Source organism: Sminthopsis crassicaudata, chromosome 6, assembly GCF_048593235.1.
Source record: "Sminthopsis crassicaudata isolate SCR6 chromosome 6, ASM4859323v1, whole genome shotgun sequence".
Taxonomy (NCBI): Eukaryota; Metazoa; Chordata; class Mammalia; order Dasyuromorphia; family Dasyuridae; genus Sminthopsis; species Sminthopsis crassicaudata.
In genome coordinates, this window is record NC_133622.1 from 15,863,500 (window position 1) to 15,881,627 (window position 18,128).

The 18,128-nt window shown below is 38.5% G+C and overlaps 1 protein-coding gene across 6 annotated transcripts in view; it reads right to left on the reverse strand.

Moving 5' to 3' along the window:
- CCDC149 (coiled-coil domain containing 149) overlaps positions 1–18,128 on the reverse strand; it is a 171,471-nt gene that overhangs the window by 26,867 nt on the left and 126,476 nt on the right. For 4 of the 6 annotated variants that reach the window (XM_074275257.1, XM_074275254.1, XM_074275255.1 and 1 more), the window contains exons 9-11: positions 14,132–14,276; positions 2,363–2,439; positions 725–757 (exon numbers count right to left, since the gene is read on the reverse strand). In XM_074275257.1, coding sequence (XP_074131358.1) covers positions 725–757; positions 2,363–2,439; positions 14,132–14,276 — 255 coding nt within the window. The remainder of the gene's footprint in view (positions 1–724; positions 758–2,362; positions 2,440–14,131; positions 14,277–18,128) is intronic. The other 2 variants (XM_074275256.1, XM_074275259.1) reach the window with 1 other exon arrangement.

The window sequence follows — 18,128 nt, forward strand, 5'->3', positions numbered from 1 at the left end:
CCAGAATTGAACAGACCCAGGGTCTTGCTCAGGACACTATGCTTCCATGGATATGGTTAAATCATGTTCACTTTCTTTTGGCTACAGTTCAAGTAGCCGTGTAGTACACCCTACTGTGTGACTGGTTTGTAGCAGGTGCTCATCCCAGCATCAGGAGGAGCCTACAAGTCTCCGAAAATCCCTGGGAGGGGGCAGAAAAAAACCTTTTATTTCATTTCATTTGGTTAAAATGGAGACAAATGGAAATACCAGCTAACAGACCAGACTGGCCTTCATGACGAAGGGAAGAACATTTCTTCCTCCTTTCCTAGTGATCGCAGGACTAGTCTAGCTTGACATTTCTCTTTTTTCCCAGTGCATAAGGGAAGGCAAGGCCACAGTCAGCACTGAATTTTGAAAATTTGAAGAGAATTTCCCTCCTCACTCCCACTTCCACTTCCACTCCCACTTCCACTTCCTCACTGCTTCTTCCTCTCTCCCACTCCCTTTATTAAGGTTGGTGTTAAGGGCAAGCACAGTCACAGGTTCAATTCATTTTGCCAACAGCCACATGTCCCGTTTTACTACTGAACATCTGCTCTGTAAAGAGAGGCAAAAATAAGCCAGTTCCCTTAATCCTATGGATACAAGATGCTCCAGATAATACATTTCTAGTTATTTTCATGCAATGATATCACTTATTGCTAAAAATTAACTATAAAAAGACATTTCAAATAGGACCTACTCCTGAATCCCACTGAAACATTGTAGCTCAGGCCTTCAGGCAGCAGAAAGAAGGAAAGAAACAATGGTTATTTTTATAAATATTAATTTGTTGTTTTATTCAAACAGAAAAGTGCTGGAAAAGAGAAAAAAAATCCTCAGTATTCATTTCTTCAACTTCATTCTCTTTTATATATGTTGCCAAACCTTGGGAATTTAAATAAATGCTAATTTGAAGAAAGCAGGAAAAAACCTATCACAACATCAAAATATAAAGAGTATTATGTAAATATATATTACATATATACATGCATATAAATAAAGAGTGAGGAGAATTTATTTTTTTCCCCTCTGGACAAAAGATAAGCTTGCTTGGCTGGATTAAAACAATGTAATTTTAAAAAAACATCACATAAATGGGGATAAGGGAGAATAAATAGAACACAAAAATCTTAAAAACAAATGTAAAAAAGTTGTTTTGAATGTAACTGGGGGAAAAAAGATGAAATAAATCCATTTTTAAAAAAATAATAAAATAAAAGCCCACCACAGATGATACTGCTTTCACTTCTGCAAAAGGTTCTTAGAAGTGGACTATTTACCTCTCAAGGGAGCCCTCCCTTCGAATGAGCCATGCTATATATTTTGACACAAAGCTTGAGAAGTTTTTATTGGAAATTTCCAATTATGTCTCATTGCTCCCCCTCCCTGTACCCAGGCAATCTGATGAAACTATCTGAAGCCAGAGTAAGAAAACTTATTATTATTATCTCTTACTTACTGGTTAAGGAAATTGATCATTTTTTTTCAGTTACTTTGATGGATCTATGGTCTCATCAATGTGGGCACTCTCCCCAACAAGGTAGATAGCTTATTCACACGTGCCCACCCGGTGCAGCTCTCGGGAGGACATGGATGGAGTTATCATGTGTTAGGGAAAACAACAGATATGATTAAGGGGTAGGAGAGACTGGTTGGTGTAGAAAGGTTAAGTAACTAAAAATATGTGTGACTTTGATAGCAGGGAAAAGAAGAGGCGGAATGATAAATATAAGTTGCTTAAGAGGCGAAATGTGAAGGGAACTAGTTGGCGGTGGTCTCACGAAGGGGGTACTTTTCTCAAATGAACGGGATAAATATAGCTAATTAAAGTGAACAGCAGAAGGAGTTTCCTCTGAGTATTTAAGTGTGAAAAACCTCCACGGGAAACCCGGGCTTTGCACCTCTATGGAAAATGGAAGAGAAACAGGTTGGAGTTTTTGTCAAGGGTCCTAGGGGCTGTCGATCGGTGGACTCCCCCAGACCCTTGTAGGAGTAATGACTGAACAGAGCACATGCAAGCAACGCAAACCATAGTATTTACTGGAGGTAGAAATAGAACCAGAGCCTCCGAGTGATACAGTTTAAATTCATAGCTGCAAGTGGCCATTAACTATTCTGTATTTCATCTGGCAACACTGTGAATGCTCCTTGTGTTTACCACATGACATTTTCCTGTCCTAGACCTGTGATTTACACATCCAAATGCTTTTGTATGTCTCAGCAATGATATTCTTCTAATAAAAGAATACTAAAAAGGTTAAGGCTTCTTATGCAAATGGCATGATGGTCACCTAAGAAAACCACTCCAGTCAATAATTTTCAGGAAGATTTTACTCACCTGGGAGACTCCACAAACCCGAGACTTCCAAAGTTCTCAATTTTTTCTCCAGCTCTGCCACTCGGTTACCTAGGATTCTGCAAAAGAGCAGAATTTTTAAAAGAAATGGACCAATAATAGATAACGTAAAGGGTGTCTAACTTATAACAACGTCCGAAGAAATGCACTCTTCTCCCCCTCAAAAACTAACTAGGACCCTCTGATAATGCTCCGAGATGCTTGGTTATATAATGGTTTGACTAATGAATCAACAACTCAATCATTCACGTTTTTATCAATGTGGACGCTCCTTCCACCAACATTGAGAGCTAGCTATGTAAAACATTAAAAAAAAATCTACTATTAAAGTGAGAGTTTTACGTTCCCTGCTTATAGTCACAGAGCTGAAAAGGGTTAGGATTTGAAGTGAGTTCTTAAATTCTAAGTTCAATACTCTTATGTCATCGTGTTTCTTCTCAACTATAAAGTAAATAGAATTAATTTATTACTCAGATTTTTTTAAAAAATTAAATTGATTTTAAAATTAAGTACAAAGAAGAAAACAATTTCCATGTATATTGTAAAGCATAAGAGAGAACTGAATATAATGTCAAAAATTTCCATTTCAAAAAAACCTGTATAATAAATATTATACATTGTTTTCAAAGCTGTCCAGTTCTTCTTTACTTTCTTGTAAACCTTCCTTTGTTTTCTGCTGTATACTTTATACTGTTTTTTTCCCTACTCCCAAGAAGGCTACAATTAATTGCAGATATGTATATATACATATATACACATATAAATATTTATAAGTATAAATATGTATTAACACACATACATATATGACTGTACTATACTTTTTTCTACTTGTCTTCTATTTGAAGGTGGATAGCTCTTCTTTCATACATCCAAAGCTGTATAAATCAACCAACTCATCATTTCCCAGACCATAGCAATATTCCAACCCAATCACATTCTATTTGAGAGACTGTCTATGAAAGATTTTCCCTGATTTTCTGCGTTCTCTCTATTCTGGGCTGCATAGGATTTCTTTATACAAGAAAATGTGAGGTTAAAATAATCAGAATTATTCGTTTTACATTTCAACATGCTCCCACCTTATAATATGGTTTTAGGGTTGATACTACAAAATCTGTTTTCTTTACATCTTTTTCCCCCTCATTTCTTTGAAGTTCCTGACCTTTCGTTCTTCTATATTCCTGAGAATTTAATCAGGATCAGAACTCATAAATTCAATTGGGTTCCATCCCCTTGACAAATCATGTGTCATTCATGCCAACGATCCCACCTTTGCTGTAAACATTCTGGATTCTCTTCCTTTAGATCTACCCTCAGTCCATCTGGGCACATTGTTTGGAACATCTTCAGTGATAGCAAACCACAGATTCTAGAGGTAGCAGGAAGCTTTAATTTCATCTCATCCAGGGATACGTATGCTGGGATTCATAGACCCTTTAGGGGTCCACGGATACCTATCAGGGATCTGTAAACTTGGATAGGGAGAATACCTTTATTTTCACTAAGCTCTGGTTGAAATTTGACACGGGCATCAATTATAAACATAGACAACACACCTTATTGAGAAGAAGTTAACTGACTACCAAATGATAACATGACATAAAAAAAGGTTAAACGTTTCAGATCTGTCCCAGCCCCCTCACTACATGATAAATATTGTAAAAAATCTCCTTGATGAGGAAAAAGAAGTCTAAAGATGGGAAGGGGAGAGAGAGCAGCAGAGCCCAAATTTGAATCCAAGTTCTTTGCCTCCAAATCCAGAACTCTTTCCACTGATTTAAAGTTTCTTGACCTTTTGTGGGCAAATTTGACTTTTGTACACCAGAAAAAATTATTCAGAACTAGATCTTTAAAAGACTAGATAATAAAGTTAGATAACATTATTTTTGCCCCCAGACCAGATACATTTATTAATGAAACTGATTTTCTCGTGTAATTTATAAACTGGCTCTGGAGAACTCTAACATTATTTTGAACAACTAACCTCCTTGAAATAATTTTATGTCAAGCAAAGGATTGCATTTAAGAGCAACTCATTAAGATATATAATTTCTAGTGATTTTTATTAGTTATCTCATTTCTTGATGGTTATGTTATATACACACATACACACACACACACACACACACACACACACACACATATATATATATGTATACATGCACACAAACATACATTTGTTTTTTAAGGGCATCTAGACCTTTGAATATATCAATGAAGAGACTTCCAGCCTAGAAACTCATCTGGAATTTAACATCTCAGAGAGCTGCCTGGGGTACTAAGAGGCTAAGTGACTTGTCCACAGTGATAATGTCAAAATGTGTTAGGAACAAGGTCTTGAAAGCATTTTTTTCTGACTCCAAGGCTAGTTGTTGGTCCATGCTCCTCTGTATACCCACACTGATTTCACCTCTCTCCCTCTACCAAAATGGATGGTGACTCAGAAATGATTTACTAATCATCTGATTTTCTTTGTTATGAAAGTAAAACAAAAGCAAACCCCTAACAACTTGTTTTTGTTTTATTTGGAGGATTTTCCTGAAGCAACTTTAAAAGGAAGTATTTCAGCTCCTGTCACAAGAGATTTCAAAAGCCCCAAATTATGCCCCTCCAAATATCTTCACACTCCAAAGCAAAACAATAAATAAATAAACAAACGAGAGAGATGGTTTTGGACTTTTATCTTATTTAGCCTAAATGGATTCACCGGCTCTTAATTAATATTCCCTTTAGGTGCCTCAAAAAAAAAAAAAACTCTCTGATTTTGTCATTTATGGTTTCCTTCATCTTGGTATTTAGAGCTATTTTCTCCCTTTACTGATGTCTTAAATTCTGCATAGTCTTTATCAATTACTTTCAATTTTCACTCCATTTCTTGGGTCTGTTCGACTTTCATGTTCCTGACCCTTAAACAAATACCATTCTTAGTAATCTCACTTTCAATATTTTACTGAGACCTTGAGATCCAAGTTCCCTTTTCACCAACTGATAGGCTTGAGATGCAATCACAAAAATGTTCAATTTGATGCCTGTTTCTTAAGGAGATCAGATAATCTGTAGGTGCTGCCTCTGGGAAACAAAAGATAAGCTTTAACTCTTCTGGCTCCATGGAAGGCTGCAGTCAAGTTTGATTTGCTTTTACCTAGTGGCCCATTAGTAGTCATTTCTTTTAGCAGTGGAAGGAACTGGGTCCACCACTCTCCCCAACACATTTTTCAAGTAATAAGTTTTCTAGATGCCTTTTGTTTTTTATATCACAAGCATTTTCTGATGTACCCCAACACCCGCTCCACAAAAAAAGAAGTTAAGCAAAACCTAGAAACAGTGACTATGGTACATGCAATGAGCAACATTATCCCCTGAAAGAAGGGAGGACATTCAGATATTTTTAAGCACACTAAATCTCCACGCCGTGACTGTTTTCTTCTCAGATCTTATCTCAATCCACTGGTGGGAGGCTGAGTAACAGGAGATAACACTTGGGGGCTTTTCAGTTTGTGACTACAGTTATAGAAAACTGTGAAAATGTTGCACATGTTGAAGTGGGGCTAATGTCCAATGAGTTTGAAATATAAGTAGAATACTTCTGTTTTTAAAGAAGATTTCTGATCTGATTAATGATGAAAAATAATAAAAGTTATACTCAAAGCCTCCTGTGATAAAACTAAAACTGGGATTGCAAAGGGAGCCCATTTAATTCTAAAGAGTCAGAGGTTTTAGAGGTAGAAAAGAATTTTGAGAGATGATCTAAGGCTCGAGAAGAGAGAGGAGACTTAAAGCCACCCAGTGTTGACATAGCAAAGTTCTGATTTGAATTCAGGCCCCCTGCTTTGAAACTTAGTGGCTCTGTCATGTCAACAGAGACATAAGAGAGACTCGGGAATCAAGTACTTTGGCTTGGCAAGCTAGTCAGCTGCAATGGAAAGAATGGGGGTTGGAGGAATTGGGTTTGAACTTTATTCTTCATCATCACCCTCAACATTTTAAGGCTTATAAAAATATTTATCACATTTGATCCTCACAACCACCGGTGAGGGAAGTGATGCTTTTTCATTCCCATTTTACAGGTGAGGAAAACCAAGGTTGATCTTTCAAGTCGTGACCTGCACAGGGTCCTAAAACTAGGAAGCATCGGAGGCCACATTTGAACTGAGATCTTTCTGTCTCCAAGCACAGCTCTCTATTTCCTGAAGCACCTCCCTAACTAGTTCTCCACTGATTACCGATGTTACCGGGGACAAGCATTTAACATCCAGGCTTAGGGTCCCTAACCTGTAAAATGAGGGATTAACTTGTGATTCTAGGGTACTGACAGATGCGGTTCCCAGTAGTGGGGTCACCCAGCATTAGTGCAAAAATCAGGAGCTGAGACACTGACTTCCACTTTGATCCAATTTCAAATGGAAATCAAACTAAACTCGAAGTCAGCACTGCCCTCGGGGCCCTTAAAAGTGGGAAGATGGCACAGACTACTCCAACTACTGCCTGAAAAGTATGCTAGAACTCAACCCAGAAGAGAGTAAGAGCTTCCTCAATGTTGTATCCCACAACATATACACCGCTAGGATACTGCAGGCTGACCAAGAACCCCAGATGTCTCAACTAACTATATCCGTCACCAAATAATATTAAAAATACTTCACTTTTATATACCTAAAAACCATTAGGTTTTTATACACATAAAACCTAAAAAATTAAGAAGATACCCTTGTCCCCCCTGTAGCTAGACCATACCATGATTTTATCAGCCCAAATTAAAAAGTGACTTTATGAAATCAGGAACAGTATTCTTTTGTGTCTGTATAACCATAATTTGGCCCATGGTAAGTACTTAATATTTTTCATCCAGCCAGCCAGCACATTAAGGTATGCAAAGTATTTTAAGTATAATGCTTAACATTCAAGCAACATGCAACTGGACCTATCGAGAGGGAAATGGCAGTGATTTGAAAGATATCAAAAGGCTGAGCTGTAGCAAAATATTTTTCCTACTGACTTTTTGAAGTCCCCCACACTCCCACTGTTAGCATCAGACTCCTGCTAGATAGTAACTGAGCTTAAAGAATATAGATAATCATGGTTTGTTTATAAGGTTTCTAACAGATAGGAAGGGGCCAAGAGAAGGCAGGAGAAAGATTATTTTAGATAAGAGAGAGAAAAGTCCCGAAGTCTGGCCTGAGAAAGGCAGAACGAGCCAGCTTGTAGGGCTGCAGAAGAGGTCCTGAGAGGAAAATGAACCTGTGTTGTAAGGGAACAGAAGATACCTTTGGAAAGAGAAGATTGGGTAGTTAAACTTTTCTGGCTTGACAGACTTCCCTGGGGTTGGTCCTGAATCTTGGGCATGAATTTTTTATTGCAGATGAATCGGACCTATGGATATGGAAGTTTTATGAGAATCCAAACTCTATGGGGTCTTAGCAGCTTGTCATTTTTTGTCTGATTTCATGATAACATTTAATATAAACCATATATTTATTTTTAAAATAATAATCAATTTCAATTGCAACTTAACTGAAAAGAAAGCCTGATAGAGTGGAAAGAGCTCTGGATTGAGGATTCAGAAGATAGATGGGAGTTCCAGCTCTGTACTGACTTTAGAGTGAGTAGGTTTCTGGATAAGTTCCATTTCTCTGAACCTCTGCAAAATGACAGGATTAAAATTACATGTGCACTTACCAGAGTGTAAACTTCCTCATGAGAAAGTCATCTCCTTAAGGATGGGGCCATTTTGGTTTTGGTTCTGGCTTTGCATCCTCATCACCTAGCATAACACCTGGCACAAGGTAAGTGCTTAATAAATACTTCCTGAATTCACCGTCTCCAAGGTCCTTTCCAATTCTAAACTTTTATGATTCTATAAAAATTAAATTTGTTTTCAAAATGTTATCACATTCCTTGAGAAAACTAGGAATCATGGCTTTACACTATTGCACTTTGAGAAACATTAAATGGGACCTGTTTTTTTATTATATCAAGCCTAAACTGGTCCCCATGGGTGGAAAGCCATTATTCCTAGATCAGCCCCTTGTTCAGCTAAACATCAATCTAATCTCCCCTCCACATGACATGACCCTACAGTGCCCAAGAAAAAGCAAATGGAGGAAGATGAGTGGGAAAATCTACAAATAGATTTCTGAATGTCTTCAAGAAATACATTTGATGGAGACCAAAGCATTAACATGACAACAAAATAGGAAGCAGGATAGATTAGGGAGAAATGAAAGTGGGTTTGGAATGGTGGTCAGTGAAATAATGAGTTACGATTTTTTAAATCTATGACTGCTCTCAAACCAAAATTATTTAAACAGCTAATAATGCTGACTATTGTTTCCCTCTTTGGCACGGGCAGTCAATTATGTCTCTTCTCTTTCGAATGGAGCATGGCGAGGGCATATTACTATAAGTTTTATTCCCAATACTGGCTCCTGTGTTTTCTTAGCAGTTCTCCAAAATGATTCCTTCTTGGACCTTTATCATTTTCAAAAAGCATCAATTTCAGGGTCGAATGGGAGTAGGGAAGGGAAACAACTTTATAGAGAGCCGAAAACCATACGGGAGAGCAGGAACTCACAGAGAAGCTCTGCTATTCAGGAAAGTTAGGCCATTTATTCGTTTTATACCTATACTTAGAAGATTCGCTCAAAATGACATGATTTTGTGCCTTCTGTTAACAAAAGAATAAATCAAATATGGACCAAGAATGGCCAAACAGCCAAATTCTCATTACATCCTTAGCTCTATTCCCATTTTACCTGATATAGTCAAAAGGGCGTTGGAGTCAGAGCAACAGAGTCCAAATCTTAGTCCCGTGATCCCAGCCTTGTCGCTCGAGTTCTCTGACCTCACTTTTCCCAGTTGCAAAATGGGGGCATTGTATTAAATGATCTCTATGGTCTCTTTTTCCATTTCTAAGTCATCTTATCATTTACTATTTAAATAGAGTGAGTCTGATCATTCCCTACAACATCCTGCCTCTAACAACTATGTCACGTCCCCTACTTGTGGTTGTCCTCCAAGACTCTGTCCTGGTTCCGCTCATATCCTCTCTTTCTTCTCACTCTCTTATTGGCTACCAGAAATTTTACTGACATCTCTGTGTATGTGATTCCCAGATCTGAAACTCCAGGCCATATCATTGTCAATTTAATGGGCATTTCCGATGGAATGTCCTGTGGGCACCTCAAGTTTAATCTTCCCCTTCTCCCACCCTACAAACCACCCTTCTGAATTTCTCAACATAATTATCTATCTAGTTAAACCATTTTGAAATGGCAATGGTCTCCCCACTCTCTCCCACATTCATTAAATTGTTAAATCTTTTTTTTTTTTTTTTTTTTTACTTCTTCAGCATTTTTATATCCGTCCCCTTCTTTCAGCTCAACAGCATTACTGCCATGGCCACTTAATTGGCTTTCCTACCTTCATTTCCCTCCTCATTCAAATCCATCTGACACATGGTGGCCAGAATGACTTTCCTAGAGTGCAAGTCTCATCCTGGGAACTTTAAAACATAAAATCATAGACTGAAGGGACATTAGAAATCATCTAGTACATTTTTACTGTAAAGAGAAAGAAACTAAAGTCCAGAGAAACTAAGTGATTTCACTAATGTCACACAGATAGTGAGAGGGAGAGCTGGGATTGGAAATCAAGTTCTCTTGGCTCCAAAACTCTTTTTCTTTCGGTTGCATCGCTCTCTTCTTCCCAGAGCACCATAAGCACACCCAGGCTGATCCTGCCAGCTTCTGGATAGCAAAACTGCCTCTTCAGAGTCAGAACAAAGACGCAGTAACACATGATAGCATCCAGCAAATGAAAATTGAGCTAAAGTTTTTATTTTTGTTCCACTTAAACCACTTCAATGGGTTCAAATTAAAAGCAAAAACTCACATTAAAGGTAGCAGAGGAAAAAAGATATAAAAATCTTCTATGGTGCAAAAATAACTGAAATGAAGTCTCTTTGTCTAAGAGCAGAGCAGAAAACAAGACAAAAGAAAAAAATGTTGCTAGATGATAAACTCCTTGAGGGTAGAAGCCATGCCATATGATTGGAGATCTGGGTTTAAATGGCAGCTTTCATATTTACTGGCCCAATTACCTAATCTCTCTGAACTCAGTTGCTTTTTTTTAATCTATAAAATGGGGATAATAATTAATTGAATCCCCTAATAGAGATGTTGTGAAGGTCTCAAAGAGCTATTGAGATGTCAGTATTTTCTCCTCACTTCCCTCTCCTGTCATTGAGCACATTTAAGAAGAGCTTAATAAATTTTTATTGAATTTCATTAGACTCTATTATTTGAAAATCAACTCATTTGTTTCAATGAACAAATAAATAAGTTATCTGACTTTCTCGGTTCTCAGCAACACACAATGACAAAACCAGAGATTTTTTTTTTTTTTTGGTAAAGAATGCAGTCTCCATTTTACACTTATCTCCTATGGATATGGTTTGGATCCTACTATGTGTGCGCACAGTAGGATACACTACAGATGCAGTAAATGGAGTGACACTCAGGAGGATTTACATTCGAACCAGGTGACAATAAGGAGGGCTGACAGAGAGGAGGGAGGAGGCTGTCTCCACTGCTCTCCTCAGCACCCTTAACAGCACCTTCTAGCAAAAGTAATAACATACAGATGTTTTTTGCCTCTGGTCTTTTATGGGTCTCAGAGCCATTTTATTTCAGTTTATTCTGTTTCTTATGCATTTATAAACCATATTTTAGTAAAAATCCCATTACAGCAAATTCCATTACCAAAAAAAGGCACCACATAGCAAAAAAAATTATGATATTTCACTGGCTGCCCTATGAAAACAGTCCTCTGTTGATTTGGTTACAACTAATTCTCTATAACAAATAATCCTTTGGTCCTTATCTATCTAACAGTTACCCTTTAAAACATAAAAACTTAGTTGAATACCTTCAAGCTGGGATTCTTTCTTTCCTTTCTTATTCCCTCCCTCCTCCTTTCCCTTTTTTCTTCTCTTTCTTTCCCTCCCTGTCTTCCTCCCTCTCTTTCTCCCTCCCCTCTCTCTATCCTTCTCTCCTCCCCCTTCCTACCCTCCCATTCTTTTCTTTTCCTTTCCTTCCTTCTTCTTTTTTTCCTTCCTTCTTCTAGTTCTTCCTTCCCTTCCTCCTTTTTTCTTTTCCTTTCTTTTTCCCCTCCCTTCCCTTCCTCCAAGTCTTCTTTCTGTATCCTTTCCCCACCACAAGCATTACAATTAGCCACAAAAAGGAGCTCCTTATGAAAAGATCAGGCTTACAGTTTCTAAGAGCTTGGGAGGCTGCCTCAGAATTCCCCCCTTTCTAAGTCCCCCTAACTCCCCACTCCCCTTGGGCTTTCTCACTAACACAATTCATTGCACTTCTCTCATTCTCTGTTCCCAAAATTGTTTTTTCCCTTTCTGCACCCACTCCTCATAAAGGTTCAAACAATAAAAAAAAAAGTAAACAGAACATAATCCCCCCCTTCTCTATGGCAAACTTACATGCCCTGGTTTCAGTCTGTGGATGTTTATTTACCTTGATTCCCTGGGGGGAGATGGGAGAGCACAGGCTACTAGAGACTTAATAAATTCTTGTTACCATCATCTAGCTTAGCCTTGAAACCTTAAAAAAATCCCACTTTGCCCTGATTTTTCTGAAAAAAAAAAATACATGAAGTCTGCTGCTGTTATTCCACTGTACTAGTTCAACACAAACACACACACACACACACACACACACTATAGCAATTGCTTCCTGGTCCAGGGACTCTTGCCTAAATAGAACAATGAGAGGGGTTTTCAAACCCATTACCTATGCTGGGGAGATCCTATGTTCTTCCTCCCCTGAGAAATACGGGCCTTTTCAGCATCTGACTGTTTCATTCCCTGGTTAAGATTTCATTTTTAAGGAATTTTAAAACTTCTTCTGTCAATAAATTACCCTTGTCATCCCTTTGAGATTGGCCGGTCTCCCTTCACTGATTTCTGGTTTCTTTTATATATCTTAATCTCTTGTGCAATCTTCCTTTCATTCTCCATCTTTTCTTTTTTCTATTTTGTTTTTACAATACCTTCAATCATTTTCCAGTTGTAACCCCCTGCCTACCCCCTCCCTACCCCCCCGGGGCCGAATCTCCATCCCTCTCCTTAAACTCAGCCTTCCTGGAACCTCCTGGCCACGGGCATTTGCTTTTTTGGGGGGTTGTGGCTCATATTTTGTGAGGTTTGCATGCCTTTGAGTTATAGCTTATTCATCGATCTCTGAACACTTTCAATTTCCCCTCTGTCCTTTCCACTCACTGATCTAACTTATTTGATTTCCCACAAAGTGTTCTGTACTCTTTCAAAGAAAAATTCATCCACTTATAATTGTCTTTATTTTCCATACTTTGGAGGGGAAACTGGAGGAATGACGCCAGCCACCCCCTTCCCAACCCTCCTCCCCATTCAAGGCCTATAATTCAGAGACCCCCAAATCAAAGCCTGTTATGAAAAACACCATCAAAAACCCCAGTCCCTTTATTTCGGGGTTCCTCTTACAAGGTACTGAGCCCAATATACTGCCTGAGAGATAAAAAGACCATTTCATGCAAGTCAGAGTGCCAAGAACTCTCCTTTGGAAGTCTGGGGAAGCCTACCTATGAATCCCTTCCCCGAATGATGTCTTTAAAGGCATAAAATAAAATGTAAAGAAACCGATTCAAATTTAGAATGGCTCTCGAGCCATTTTCCAATAAAAGATTTTTTTTAAATAGGAAGTTTTAAAAGAAGTCAGCTAACAAAGCCCATGGGAAAAATGTTCCAAATCATCAATAATTAGACAAATGTAAATTAAAGCAATTCTCAGTTTCTTCCTCTGAATCATCAGATTTGGTGAAGATGACAAATGTTGCTCTGGTTGTCAGTAAACTCTTCATACCCTTCAACCAACGATGCTACGAACCAAGTCTAAATCTCAAAGCAATCAAAGAAAGGACTCCAATGGACAAAATATCTAGAGTAGTTATTTTCATAATAGCTCCAAATTGGAAACTACGGAGGGGCCAACCGAACGGGGAATGCCTAAATGCGTAATGGCATCTGAATATAGCAGAATATTGTTGTGCCATAAGAAATGGTGACATGGACCGTTTCTTAGGCACCTGGGAAGCTATCTATGGCATGATACAGAATGACTTGGACAGAACTTAGGAGAGCAATTTTTACAACAAAAAATATTATAAAGTAAAATAGCTTGGGAAGACTTTTAGACTCTTATCCAAGCAGTGATAAATCAGTATCACAGAAAAGTAAAGATAAAGCACGTTATTCATCCCCTGCCTTGGAGGTGATGGACTTAAAATACCAAATGAGACTTAGATTTGAGGGCGTGACCAACATGGAACTATACCTTTTGGTTGACTATGAATATTTGTTATTTTTTTTATTCTTTAATTGGAGAGAAAAAGTGGTAGAGATAAGAAATAGGGAATGTTTGCTAAAAAATAAGATTAAAATATGTAGTATTTAAAAGGAAACCAGTTATATGGAAATAAAAATAATTTTTTTCTAATAATATTTCACAGATCCTCTGAATTATATCCATGAACACCATGTCTTTGAGACAGGCAGAAGACCACCTGTTTGCTGGCATAAAGTGCTTAACAAGGTTCAGCATGCTATATTATACTGCCTTGAACGTACAACACATCAGCTTGGAAAAGCTGTTTTGGAAAGCGCTGGTCGCCCTGAACGCCGGACACTCCAGCTAAGGTACTTACTTGTTGGTCTGCCTTTGGTGCTGAATGACCATGTTTTTCTCATGGATTGTCTCCAGCAGGGCGGTAGCTAGAGATTTCAGATCCGAAATGGACTGTGGTGTTGCCGGAAGACTGCATCCGTGATCCTCAGATAATAAATCTTGAACTAAGGAAGACAAAAAGCAAAACCTGTTTTTTACTTATTGTAGAACACGAGGGACATCCCCCTCCCAATCACAGAATGGGCAAGGCTTCCGATGGCCCAATTTTTACTCTACATAAAGAATTAAAAGTGAAAAAGTTAAGTTAGTGGCGGAAGAAACACACAGAATGGATGGCTCAAAGAAACCTGATGATGATGATGATACAATGACTTCATCTCAATCATCCAGTGCATTTGGATAGTGGCTTCTATGGTTAAAGAGCATTTCTCTTAATTTGTGAGATGTTCATTGGTCTTCTGAGCAGCAACATGGATGGAGGGGTGACCTTGAAGCAAGACTTGGTCTTTTAAATCCTGCCTCTAACACACGCACACACACACACACACACACACACACACACACACACACACAGTGTGTCTTTGTCTCTCTTCTCCCTCTTCCTCATCTTCCCTCCCCCCTCTCTCCCTCCCTCTTTCTCTCTCTCTCTTTTTCCCCTTCTCTCCCCTCTCTCATCACCTACAACTGTCTTCTACTTAGAATGAGCCACAGAGAGGTCACAGCCTGCTCATTTCTGAAAGGAAGACCAAGGTATGGTTGGGCAAAAGGAATACTAGACTAGAAGGCAAAAGGGCACGAGTTCTAGTCCCACCTCTGGCATCAAACAGCTGTGTGACCTTGGCCAACTCACTTCATTTTATTACAGCCTGTTTTGTCATCTCCAAAATGATAGGGTTAAATATGAACTCTAAGTTTCTCTCTACTTCTTGGCTGTCCTATTCCTTCGATCTTCCCAAAGATAGTGGGAATCCCATTACTTTGTTTTAATTTGGTCAAGAGGCAATGTGGGAGATGGGAATGCATGGGATGGGCAAGCTGGAGACATGTTTCAATGGCACATCAGTGAACCAGTCTGGTTCTGTACTGACACGACCTAGAAAAGGAAATCTCCACAGGCAATGCAAGTTTGAGAAAACAGAGAAATCAGAGCTCTCAATCAGGCAAGAATGCCAGTATGACTAATGCCTTTGCTTATGGAGATGGGGCATTTGGGGTGCAATGAGATAGATCTGGGTAAATCAGAAGGGAATGGGGCAAAATAAGTCTGAACAGTGAATTGAAGTCAGTATCTGAAGTAGGAAGATGAGACAATTGGACTTTATTCTAGAAATTATGGGTAGTCTTTTATCAATATTTTTAAAAGACCAACAAATTAAAGAGGCAGCATAATACAGTGGCAAAAACACTGCAGTAGAGACTGAAAACACTGAAACGGCCCTTTACTAGCTGTATAACAGTCACCACCTCTGGGCCTCATAGGAATATCTGTATGTCTGTAGTGCTTTAGGGTTTACAAAGTGCTTCCTTTGGGGCTGGCAGTATTATTATTCATTTTTATAGGTGAGGAAACTGAGGTAAGGAGAGGTGTGGCTTTTTGTCCTCCTTAGTTCAAGATTTATTATCTGAAGATCACGGATGCGTTCTTCCAAGGACTCGCTTGGGATTTAGATTTATATTCCTCCTAACTTTGGCAGTTCTTGGACTATGGCACCTGACTCATCTGTATAAAGAGGAGCTTGGATTAGAATTATGGGAGATTCCTTCCACCTCTGTGTCTATGTTGATGGTCAGATGTTGATGGACAGATCCAGCCAGGATATGAAATCCAAGCGATTCCCAATAGACCTAGAAATGTGCTCCTCATCTGATCCATCCAAGCAAGATTAAATTCTGGCTTCACTGTCCCCATCCATGGTTCTCCATCTCCTCTGGTACCTCCTCTGCTTTCCCTCCGTGTCTGTACTGGGATCTACCCAGAAGAGTGTATTTCTCTACAAAATATCCTCCCACACAGACAAAAAGATGAAGATAACGAGAATGACTGTGGGACAAAAGGTGACAGAAAGCTAGCAAAATATCGGGATGTAAAAATACAAATAAAGCATGCAGGATTTCCCCCTTGCTTTAGATTCTCTCCAAATCTTACTGTCTCACTGCCCATTGTAGACACTACATGTACATACTCTGTCTTCATTGTTATTGGAACAGATCTCAGAAGCCACTGGCCTCCTTCCTCCCTTTCTCCTTGGCACTGGCCCCAGTTAAACTCGCTATACAAGAACATCTGCCCATCTCCTCCCACCCACTTTGCTACTTGCAGAGTCCTACAGAAGGTCCTGATCAATTATCTGTCATTTTAACTTCTATTGAGCTCAGCCTCTCAGATCAGAGCTTCACATCAGGGCGAGAGGTCACATTTTCGAGCATCCTAATTTTCTTCAAGAAAAACAAAACGGCATACGTTCTTCAAAATGGATAGAAACAGAGATCTGGAAATGCACTTTGGTTTTTAGGTAGGAAGAAAAGCCTTTTAGATATGAAAAGCCTTCCTAAGACTTCCTTTTCAGTCAGCGGGTTTCGAAGTTAATATCTGGAAAGGTGACCATCTGATTATATTCACCTTGGGAGCCAGGTTTAGGAACGCAGCTCTATACACTATCAGGGATAAGCTATCTGCTATCTATTCCATTCTCTTGCTACAAGAAGGTCATTATTTTTCAACTGAATAAACCATGAAAGCAAACGAACTTGTAGTCAATAAGTGCTTCTCTTTAAGACAGCTAATCCCCCAAGGTAAGTTGGATTCAGCAAGGATGTGACTAGAGTTTTTTGGTTGTTGTTGTTTATTTGCCTGCTTGCTTATAATCTTGGGAGACGGCACAGAGGTGAAACTCTTTCTTTCCAGAGAGGAATTAAAGTCTCCAGTCACTGCCACTTACTAGCTATGAGGTATATGGAACCAGTGATCTTGGGAAAGTGATTTTATTTTTCAAAGCCTCAGTTTCCTTTTCTGTAAAATGGAAATAATACCTCTACTACCTGACCCACAAGATTGTACCAAATGAGATAATGAATAGAAAGGATGAGGTAATTTTCCCCACTTAATAATATTTTATTGTTTTCCTATTAAATGTGGTTAATTTTCAACAGTCACTTTTATAAGATTTTGAGTTCCAATTATTTTTCTCTCTCCCTCTCTCTTCCCCAAGATGGCAAGCAATCTGATATAGGTTATAAATCTACATATTTCCACATTAATCATGTTGTGAAAGAAGACTCCGAACAAAAGGGAAAAATGATGAAAAAAAATGGAAAAGTGTATGTTTTGATTGCATTCAGCCCTCATAGTTCTTTTTGGATGTAGATTGCATTTTCTAACATGGGTCTTTTGGAATTGTCTTAGAAATGATGGAATTTTTAATAGCTACATAAATTGTGATCATAACTTTAAAAAAAGAAATAACAAAGAATTAAACAAACCCAAACATAAACAGAAGTGGATAGCTGTACTGCAAGAGTGAAGAATGACAGCAAATGACTGGTATCCAGGAAATATTGAACTATCCAAAGGAAGGCCTTTGATTTATTGATTAAATCTTTTGTAGAAGATATCCACAATAATTAACTGTGTGGGATGAGAAGATGTAGATGGGGTTGTGATTTGTACCTGTGAGCAAGTCTCACACCAACAAGATCACAGATCTCCTGAAATAAGAAGTGTCTGTCTGTCTGTCTGTCTGTCTATCTATGATAGATTTTAAAAGATCATGGATTTTTCTGGAGGGATATCATGGATACCAAGTTAAAAACCTTTGTGTTCCAGTGACAAACTCACTAAAAATAAAACATCTCAGTGAGCAAAACCAGACTAAATATAATTGGGAAATATTTAATAAAATAAATGAAATATGATACAGCCTAGATAAGACTAATTTGTGGTTTTCTAAGTCAATACACTCTCTATCGAGAACCGTTTCTATGTGAGTTTAACATGAGAGCTCCCGTCACAGAGAGTG